At 72.0% G+C, this 9,359-nt stretch overlaps 3 protein-coding genes across 3 annotated transcripts in view; all 3 read right to left on the reverse strand.

Moving 5' to 3' along the window:
• Positions 1-1,746, reverse strand: part of H696_05927 (hypothetical protein) — a gene marked incomplete at both ends in the record, with an annotated part of 3,664 nt that extends 1,918 nt beyond the window's left edge. The window contains 5 exons of the mRNA XM_009499703.1: positions 212-251; positions 313-881; positions 1,014-1,234; positions 1,371-1,594; positions 1,649-1,746. Coding sequence (XP_009497978.1) covers positions 212-251; positions 313-881; positions 1,014-1,234; positions 1,371-1,594; positions 1,649-1,746 — 1,152 coding nt within the window. The remainder of the gene's footprint in view (positions 1-211; positions 252-312; positions 882-1,013; positions 1,235-1,370; positions 1,595-1,648) is intronic.
• A 1,437-nt stretch (positions 1,747-3,183) lies between these two features.
• On the reverse strand, positions 3,184-3,539 carry H696_05928 (hypothetical protein; the record flags this gene model as incomplete). Its single annotated transcript, XM_009499704.1, has 2 exons — positions 3,184-3,387; positions 3,441-3,539. 2 exons carry the CDS (start codon positions 3,537-3,539, stop codon positions 3,184-3,186), a joined length of 303 nt encoding a protein of 100 aa, XP_009497979.1.
• A 563-nt stretch (positions 3,540-4,102) lies between these two features.
• On the reverse strand, positions 4,103-8,438 carry H696_05929 (hypothetical protein). Its single transcript, XM_009499705.1, has 10 exons — positions 8,300-8,438; positions 7,738-8,136; positions 7,578-7,638; positions 6,739-7,435; positions 6,334-6,638; positions 6,067-6,196; positions 5,643-5,887; positions 5,330-5,495; positions 4,866-5,139; positions 4,103-4,652 (listed from the first exon to the last, which is right to left on the reverse strand). Exons 1-10 carry the CDS (start codon positions 8,411-8,413, stop codon positions 4,221-4,223), a joined length of 2,823 nt encoding a protein of 940 aa, XP_009497980.1. The 5' UTR covers positions 8,414-8,438; the 3' UTR covers positions 4,103-4,220.
• Positions 8,439-9,359: the final 921 nt, after the last annotated feature.

Raw genomic sequence — 9,359 nt, forward strand, 5'->3', positions numbered from 1 at the left:
GGGGGATGGACCACGCGGGAGGGGCGAGCGGAGGGGGGGCAGGCGCGGGGCGCGGGGGCGAGAGTAACGGAGGCGGCGAGGGGGGCGGGGGGGGGGGGGGAGCAAGAGGCGGGCATGTGTCAGTAGTGCGCAAGAGGCTCTGCAGGGGGAGGGAGGGAGGGGGGAGGGGGAGGGGTAGGCGCAGCAAGAGAGGGACCCGGGAAAGAGGGACCCAGGTCTGCACCGCCACCGCCGCCACCAGGGCAGCCCGGCTCATCCGGACCCCCCCCCCCCCCCTTCCCGGCCGGCTGTTGGCAAGCGTGCGCGGCGTACACGGCAAAGATCAGGTCCCGGACCTGGGACACCGGGAAGTATGCCCGCAGGGCCTCCTCATCGACATTCATGTTGCGCTCGCGCCAGATGCGCTGCAGGAAGGCCACATCCCACCAGCGGATGTCCTCCTGCCCGGCGGGCACCAGCCCCGGGGCCAGGTCACGCAGGGCCGCCAGCTCGCGGTCGCATTCGGCACGGACGCCGGACTCCTGCGCCTCGCGAAGGAAGGCCCCGACGGTGGCCGGCTGCTGGGCGATGGTGTCCCCCTGGAGGCGGCGGTCGGCGTGGGTGTCGAAGCCCAGCAGCCGGGCCGCCGCGTGGCGAGCCGTCAGCAGCTCGGCCAGGATGTCCAGGTTGCCGGCGCGCACGGCCCGGCGGTCGCGCGCCGCCGACAGACGCCGCCGGGTGCTGGCCACCTGGCACTGCTCGAGCACCACATGCACGTGCGGCGGCGAGGTGGTCACCACGAAGAAGTGCTCCGGCCCGGGCGTCAGCAGGTCGCCGGTGGCTTGGAGGTCGGCGGCCGGGACGCGCTCCAGCGCGTCGATGAAGTCCGCCGGGCAGCCCTCCTGCGCCGGAGGGGACGTGCGGGGCAGAGGGCCGGGGGTAAGGGGAATGCCCGGAAGCAGGAGCGGGACTCGGGCGGGTCAGGGCGAGCGGGGGCCGGGCACGGGTGCTCGCGGGCGCCAGGGCGTGCGTACCAGCTCCTCACGCGAGAAGTACACCTTGGCGGCGTTCTCATTGATGTTGTTGACGAAGCGCGACTGCAGCGAGGCGATGCGCTCGCTGAGCTCGGCGAATTCGGCCTGCGCCGCGGGGTCCGTGATGCCGGAGCCCCGCTGCTCCATGCGCTTGAGGGTGTGGTCCAGCAGCCGGGCCGTCTGGACAGGCAGGTCGGGCCGGGAGCAGCCGGCTGCCGCGGCTGCGACCGGTCCCAGGGCCGGAGGGGGGGGTGGGGGGCGGGGGCGGGGGTGTCAGGGCAGATGCGACCAGTGGATGCCGGGGGCTGGAGGGGGGCAGGGGGGAAGGCCGACCGAGGGCCGGCCATCGTCGCGTACCCTTGAACACCTTGTACAGGGCGGGGTTGGTGTACTGCTTTTCCCAGGCCAGCTTCAGGGCGGACTGGGCGGCGGAGGCGGCCGCGCGGACGGCCGGATCCGGCGAGCCCACCATCAGGAAGATGGTCAGCTGCGACTGCATGGTGGCGGCCCAGTCGTGCTTCTGGTGCCACTTGATCAGGGTCGAGTCCAGGTCGGGGGGGTTCTCCGAGGCAGGCGACCACCTGTGCTCGCGCGGTGACACCCGGGGGGGGGGGGGGGCGGGATGCGGGGCGCACTTCTTGACAATCTCATCCGAGGTGGTGGTCATGGCGGAGATGAGCTGCTGGCACTGCTGCTCGATCTGCTTGGCAGTCAGGCCATACTGCATGCCCATCGGGGGGAGGAGCATGGCGGCGGCGGGGCGGGTGGGGACGGCCGGGGCGGCGGTCGGCGGAGAGCCAGCGAAGGCGGCGGGGAGGAGGCGGGCGAGCGACCGGGGCTCGCAACCGGCCGCAGGCCGGCGCACGGGCCCCGTCTGCCTGCTTGCCTTCCCAGAAGAGCCCGGCAGTCCTCTCGGTACCAGTGCGCGGGGCGTGCGCCCCGGGCCCGGGGGAGGGGGGCGGGGCGAGGGGGCGCCCGGCCAGTTTGTCGGGGGGGGGCCTGCGGACGCCCCCGGCCCGGTCGGTGGGGGGGGCTCTTTGGCGGGGGGGGGGGGGGCGGGGGGCGAGGGGCGTGGTAAGCGGGGTGTGGTGACGGCCGGGTGCCCCGGTGGGGGACGGGGGTGGCAGAAAAGAAAAAGAAGCCCCACGGCAAACAAGGAGGCCGAGGGCGCAGCGGGAGCAGTCTCACGCACGACGCCAGCTGGCCGGGGTAGGCGACGGAGAAGGGGGCCAGCGGCGAGCCGGCCGGCAAGCATGTCCTCGATGACCAAGCGGGCGAGGTGCAGGGCGGGGCGGAGAAGGGACAGGCAGGGGAGCGGGTGGGCGTGTGTGTGTGTGTGTGTGTGTGTGTGTGAGTGTGTGGAGGCGGGGCGGTTTACACCGCCGCCCTGGGAGACGGCGCCCGCGTAGGACGCCGGCTCCCGATCCACGGCGGGCATTTTCCCCATCGGACAAGTAGTGCCCTCCGCCCTGGCCAGTGTGACTAGCGCGGCGGCCGGCCCGCACGGCCCGCGGCGCCGATCGCGGGCAGCAGCTGCCCCGCGCCCCCCCCCCCCCCGGTCATGGCCAAGCTGGTCCGGGAGCCTCCTGGGTGTTGCGCGCGCCCTGCGCCCCCTCCCAGCCGGTGCCCGCGAGCCGGGATCGCTGGGGGCTCGCTGTCAGCGCACGCGCGATCACGGGATCATGTCTTTTCGCCGGCGCCCCGTCGGCGCTTTGCCCGCGCTTCTGTTGCGCGGCGATCCGGCGACCCCGCCGGGGCCTGCCCCCGGGAAGGGGGCCTGCCGTGCGCGGGAAGGGGGGGACCGAAAAAGGGGCCCTTCGTGTGATGCGCTTCCTTGGGTGCATGTGTGTGTGTCTGCGTTGACCGGCGGCGGTCGCTACCCCCCCCCTCCTCCTGCCCTCCCTCCGGGCGGCACGATCGCGGCGAGGGGGAAGGCAAAGAAAACAAGACTACAGAGGGATTATTTATTTGGGATTATTCTTTTTCCTCCGGGAGAGAAGACAGAGGCCACCAGCGGCGGATGGTGGGCACAGGGCAGGGGCTGATAGGATGCGGTGGCCGACACGCACACGGACACACCCACAGCAGGGGCGCCTGGCGTTCCGGCGCATGGAAGACCGCGACTCTGCGGCGGGGCCAGGGCCCGGCGGGAGGGCCCATGCCCCGGCCACTACATGACCTGGCAGGAGGACTCGCTTTCGGCCGGGGGCGGCGCCGGCGGGGGGACCGGGTTGCGGGTGGGCAGGCCGTGCCGGGCACGAATCTCATCGTACCGGCGCTCGCGCTCGGCGTGGCGCTCATTCAGGCGCTCCTTGCGCGCGGCGTCCTCCTGAGCCTGGCGCTCCTTCTCCTTGTCCATTTCGGCCTTCTTGCGCTGGGCATGGCGCGGCAAACACAAGGGGGGGGGGGGCAAATGGGTGTCCGTACGGCCTGGACCTCGGGGTCCTCCTCCTCGTCGTTGAAGCCCATCGAGTCGGTGATGCCCTTGACCTTGTTGCCGATGATGGCCTTGGTGATGGAATCCATGATGATGAAAGTGGTGGCGGTGGGCACCCTCGTGCGGATGCGTCTTTGTGCAGGGGGTGCGGTGAACAGAAGGGAGAGAGAGAAAGGGGGGGGGGGGGGATGGCTGGGGGGGATATGGCCGGTGCCGGGCCGTGGCCGGTACCGGCTGGGTGGCCAACAAAAAAGATCGTCATGATCGGCGGCCCGGACCCGGGGGAGGTTGCGTGCACCAGCACACGGATCGGCCTCCGCCATCGCCTCTCGCCCGCCGGGGTCGCCGGGCCGTTGTGTGCCTCAGGAACCGGGTCCGGTGCTGTGATGTCCCCACCCCCCCCCCCCCCCCCCCCCCCCCCCCCCCCCCCCCCCCCCCCCCCTCTGCCCGCCCCCCCCTCCCCCCCCCCCCCAGCGCCCCCCCCCTCCCCAGGCTGACTTCCGTGTCTCTTCCCTTTGCCCGACTCCGGCCCCCCCGGCCATCAGCGCACCGCGGGGAGGTGGCCCACAGCCTGGGCTCGCCCAAGCAGACCACGGCCCCATGTCCCAACGGACGGCGATCTGCTTGAGTGCATCTATTTTTTGGCCCGCCCGGGGGGGGGGGGGGGGGAGAAGGGACGGGGACTTCCCGCCCGGGCCTCGCACGGCGGCCGGACATGCGCATGGAAAAAGGCGACGCCGGAGGGGGAAGCGGCAAGGAGACCGGATGCTCTACTGGGCGAGCAGGGCATCGGGACACCTCCCGGCAGGGGGGACGACGGGGGCCGGGCTGGCGGCCTCCGCCTGGGTCGGGGAGTCCTCCTTGTCGGAGGTGGGAGTCCCCGGGGCGGGGATCTCCTCGGAGCCGCCGAGTTCGGCGGCGCCAGATCGCCCGGCCTCCCCGGCCGGGGCCCCGATCGACGCGTCCAAGGTCCGCTCCGGGGACTGGCCGCCATCCCTGGCCATGGACGGCGGCGCGCGCCGGGAGTAGAACTCCACATTGGCGAGGGACATCGGCCGGTAGGAGTAGAACTGCCGCGGGGCGCCATCCGGGGTGTCCTCATCCAGGGCACACAAGTCCATTTGGTGGCGAATCCAACTGAGCAAGCCGGCCAGCGGCTTACTCGGGATCAGGGTCAGCGCCTGGTTTGAGGCAAGATGGACCTGGGAGCAGGGAAGGGGGGGGGGGGGGAGGAGGGGCGAGCCAGCAATGGGTCAGGCAATTGGTATGGGGCACAGCCCATCAAAAGCAGCAGCAGCAGCCTGTGCATGAGATCCCAGGCGGAGTGTGCGTGTGTGTGTGTGCGTGGGCGTGGGCGTGCGCGTGTGCGTGTGCGTGGGCGTGGGGAGGAGGGAGGAAAAGACAGGCAGACGTACCGCGCTTAGCAGGCGCTGGAGGAACAGATAGTACGGGGTGTTCAGGCCGGACACATGTGCCATTGGAGAGAGACCGCCGGGGGTGGCGGTGGCGGTCCCCCCGGCGCCCGCGGCCCCCGGCGTGGCGGCGCGCAAGGACGGGGTCCGCGACAATGGCGGCGAATGCGACAGCGAGAAGCTAGACGAGCTGGCATAGGAGTAGCGCGAGAGTGTGGGAGCCGGCTGCGCAGGGAGCTGCCCGGAGAAGGACCCGGGGCGCGAGGAGCTGGGCGTGCTGTCAGCCGGGAAGGGAGGAGGGGAGGGCAGTGCCCGCACACGGAGGGGCAGCATCACCTTGTCAGAGGGGGGGGGGGCAGGAGGGGGAAAGAGAGGGCGATGCCGGCACACATGGAGGGGACCATGGGGAACGAAAGGGAGAAAAGGCGAGAGAGAGAGAGAGGGGGGGAGAGGGAGGCCAGACGCACGTTGGCCCGGAGCCGAAGGATGGCCGAAGGACGCGCGCCAGATCCATGAAGAGTGGACCATTGGCCAGGTGGGCCTCCGGGATTGCCGAGTACGCGAGCACCAGGGAGGCCAGATGCAGCGCCAGCCACAATGCCGGGTGGGGGTTCGGATCCTCCTTGGAGGTGGCTGGACGCACGGCAGCCGGGGCAGGGGGAGGAAGACATGTCAGACACCCGGGGAGCCTCGTCAAGAAAAAAAAACACCCCCCCGCGAGTGGCCCACGCGTATGGGCAAGAGCCCCGCAGATGAGGGGGGAGGGGCAAAGCAACGCACAGGCCTGGTGATCAAACAGGGGAGACAGTGTGAAGGGACCAACCGAGTCGTGCTTCAGCACGGCCGACGCCCGACTCGAGGAGAATGTCCCGGATGCCAGGCGGTTGAAGAGCCGGATGGAGGGCGATCGGGAGACCAGGTCGCCCGGGTCGGCGTGCACCGCCACCGGGAAAATCCGCAGGAGCTCCTCCAGCAAGGATGCCCGGCGGGCCGACAGGAGCCGGAACTGCTCGACGGCGAGGGAGCTGTGTGCGTGTGTGCGTGTGTGTGCGAGAGAGAGCGTGTGTGTTGGCGTGTCCGGTGTGGCCGGTGTGTGCGTGCGCGTGTGTTGGCGTGTCCGGTGTGGGCATGCGCATGGAAAGGAACGTGAGTGGCACAGGGGGAATCGGCACGTGAGTGAAGCGTGCAAGGGCCCTGGGCGCACCGAACGGAGAGGATGCCCGACTCGGCGTGAATGTTCCGCGCGGCCAGCAGGGCAGATGTCGCGGCGTCGGCCTCCTGCAGGTCTCGGAGCTGCTGGATCTGCTGGCGCTTGGCGGCAACCTTGGCACGAACTGCGGGGAAGACCAGCACGCAAGCACATCCCGCGGCCCGCGGTCCCCCGCCCGCCCACCATGGCGGATGTGAGGGTCAGACAAATGCCGGCAGGTGCAAGGGAAGGGCGCTGAATGGGGGCAATCCGGGTGCGTACGCGTGTCTCGATGGCGAGTGAGGCGCTGGAGGCGCTCGGCGGCCCGCTGCCGGCGCAGGGCCGCCGTCAGCAGGGCGTCCATGCAGGCGGCGGCGCCCGGGTCCGGCAGGACCACCGACTCGACCGACTCCGCCAGGAAGCGGCTGGGTCCCTCGATGCACTCGTTCGCCGGCCGGGCATCCCCCCGGGAAGAGGGCGACAGAGGAGGGCCACTGGCGGGGATCCCGAGAAGCGGGTCGAGGGAACGGCGCTTCCTTTCCAGGGCGTCCATCCGGGCATTGAAATGACGCACCAAGCGACACAGGCTGGCCGGGGGGGGAGGGGGGGGAACGGACAAAGTCAGCGCGAGCCGCCAATGCAGATGCAAGGAAGAGGGCCCCAAGGCGGGAAGCCCCAGGAAGGTACCCGATCAGTCGCCAGCTGAGAGATGTGTCGTGCACATGGTCGTCACTGTCGAAGTGGCGCTGGAACAGGGCAAGCGACGGCCCGGGGCCGGCATCCTGGGCCACCTCGACAAAGGAATCGGACGACAGCGACGTGTGGAGCCCCAGCGATCGGGAAGCCGTGGGGTAATCCTGGTCGGAGGGGGGCTCGGGCGATGGCGCGGGCGAGGCGTCCGGCGACGATTGCGGCGCCTCGGTGACAAAGGTATCGCCGGCCAAATTGATCAGCATCTCCGGCTCGTCCAAGCCGGAGGCGCCTGTGGACATGGCCAAGAGCCGGAGCTCCGGCGCCAGGGCCGGATCGCCGGAGGGCTGGGCCCCGTACAGGCGAAACTGCGACACCAGCAGCAGCGATCGGGGATGCAGCGAGCACACGCGCACCGTGGCCGGCAGGGAGGCCGGCTCGGCCGGCACCATCTGGAAGGGGAAGGGCCCGGCCTCGGCCAGGGCCTCACTCGCCAGCGGAGGGGCAAGATCGGCGGCCAATCCGCCCGGCAGGGGGACCTCGCTGTGGGGGGGGGCGCTGGTGCCGGGGGCATCGGACCCCTCGGCCGGCCAGGGCCCCTGGTGTAGGGACAGCGTGGCGAAGTCCACCGGGAAGTGGTACACCTGCAGGGGCTCATCCGTCGAGGGGCTCACGCCCAGGAAGAAGGACATGTCTGGTGGGCAGTCCCAGGGTGGGGGGGAGAGAAGGAGAGAATGGGGAGCGGCGGAGGGGAGGCGAAAGGGGGGCCCCGGGCCGGTCAGCACATCCGAGCAAGGAGGCAGGCGAGCGGGGGGGGGGGGAGGCAAGGTGCGCACGCTGGACCCCGTGGGTGTTGGACAGGAGCGCGCGGCGCTCGATCGGCCAGTAGATGGAGTTCTGGGAGGCAGGCAGGAGGGGCCGGAGTGAGTGCGAGGGGGAATGGCGGGGGCGGGGCCGGGCAGGCCAAAAAGCAAGATGGGCAAGCCGGCGGCGCACGGAGTCGACGTCCACCGAGGCGGACCCGGCCACCACACACGGCCGACCGGAGGGCGTGGCCCCGAGCAGGCGCTCGTGGAGGAACCCGAGCACCGGCTCGCTGAAGGTCCCAAGCAGGTCCGGGTGCACGCGGTCAAAGGGGCAGTATGCGGCGTGCAGGGGCGCGCGCGAGGCGCACAACGACGGCGGCGCCAGCAGGTCCAGCGAGTGGGCAAAGTGCGCCGGCCCGTCCGGCAGGAGGCCCGGGCTTTCGGGCGCCCCGGCCGCTCCGGCCGCGTGGAATACCAGCGCCGCATAGATGAAGGGCTCGTCGGCGGTGTGCAGCGCGGCGACGCCCTCCGGGCCGAAGGCCGGGTCGTCCAGGTGCACGCGCACGCCCTGCATCTGGGTTTGGAAGAGCTGGCATGGAGGTGGGGGGGGGGGGGGGGGGGGCCGGGGGGGGGGGGACCGAAGGGGGAGGTCAGGCGCGGGCGCCGGCGCGGGCGTTAGCACCACCATGGCCCCGGCGGTGCCGGTGGTGGTGGTGCCGGTGGTGGAACTGATGGCAGGAGTGGATGCGCACGGAAAAGGGGTCGAACAGGGGGCGCGTCGACTGGGGGCCAAATGGGGTCCCGCTCAAGCCCGCCAGCGAGCCCCCGGCGTCGGGCATCGCCAGGAGGGCCGTCGGCGGCGGCATCGGCGCTGGGTCGAGACGACGGGGGGGGGGGGGGCGGGGGGCAGGAAGAGGCACGCAGGAGCAGGGGAGGGGCGAATCTTGGGAGGGGATGGGTGGCAAGGGGGTCTGGTCGGAGTGGCACCTTCCCCGGTCGCGGTGCGGCGTCCCCTGAATGGCGAGCGCCGGACTGTCTTCTGCCGCGGGAGTCGCGCCGGCCCCTCTCTCCCGCGCCGGCCCCCCGCCCCCTGGGCTCCTCCCGGCTCCATGCCGCCGCCAATGCACATCAGCCCACGAACCTGAGACGTCCCCGGGCGGGGGGGGAGAGGCGCCTCGGTGCGTTTTCCGTGTGCCGGGATCGCACGTTCAGTCGCGGTCGCCTGGGAGTCTCTCGGGCCCGGTTGGGGGCGGCGGGCGGGCCCCAGGGGCGCGTGCCCTTGTTTCCCCCCTTCCCGGGTGGGAGTCGCGCTCCTGGGGGCGGGGAGCGGCGTCCCGCCCCCCCCCCCCCCCAACGCCAGACACACGAGCACACGCTCGCCAGGAATCAACAAACACCGGAGCGGAAGACCCGCTGCATATAGGGGCTGCGCGCATTGTTATTGTCGACAACAGCCGGGCCGGGCCGGGCCGGGCCGGGGGGGAAGGTGGGGGGATGTGGGGGTTGCCGCGCCATCGGGCGGGTACGGGCGGGCGCGGGGCGCCGCCGCGGGGGGCATCAGCGCGGCCCGGCTCGGCAGGCGCCGAAGCAGCCAACGGACCTGACGCATAAGTGGGCGTGACCCGATCACATGAGACCCCGGTGCCGGTGGACGGGGAGGCCGGCGCACTGAATCGTTGGCTGGCCGGTTTGCGCGCCGCGGCGCGCAGGGCGATCTTGCCGGCCGGCGCGGCTGGCGGTCACCGCGGTGGCAGCGCCGGCCCCCCGCGCGCCTTCACGCGGCTGGCCCGGGGGCACACCGCGCCTTGGGCG

Source organism: Fonticula alba (assembly GCF_000388065.1).
Source record: "Fonticula alba strain ATCC 38817 unplaced genomic scaffold supercont2.15, whole genome shotgun sequence".
NCBI classification, from domain to species: domain Eukaryota; order Rotosphaerida; family Fonticulaceae; genus Fonticula; species Fonticula alba.

Excerpts from the sequence above, each read along its gene's own strand:
- H696_05929 (XM_009499705.1), bottom strand. The coding sequence starts at position 8,413 with ATGCCGCCGCCGACGGCCCTCCTGGCGATGCCCGACGCCGGGGGCTCG. Across the intron at positions 8,137-8,299 it reads CCCTGTTCGACCCCTTTTCC|CTCTTCCAAACCCAGATGCA; the intron begins GTGCGCATCCAC and ends CCTCCATGCCAG. Across the intron at positions 5,888-6,066 it reads TCGGGCATCCTCTCCGTTCG|CTCCCTCGCCGTCGAGCAGT; the intron begins GTGCGCCCAGGG and ends ACACGCACACAG.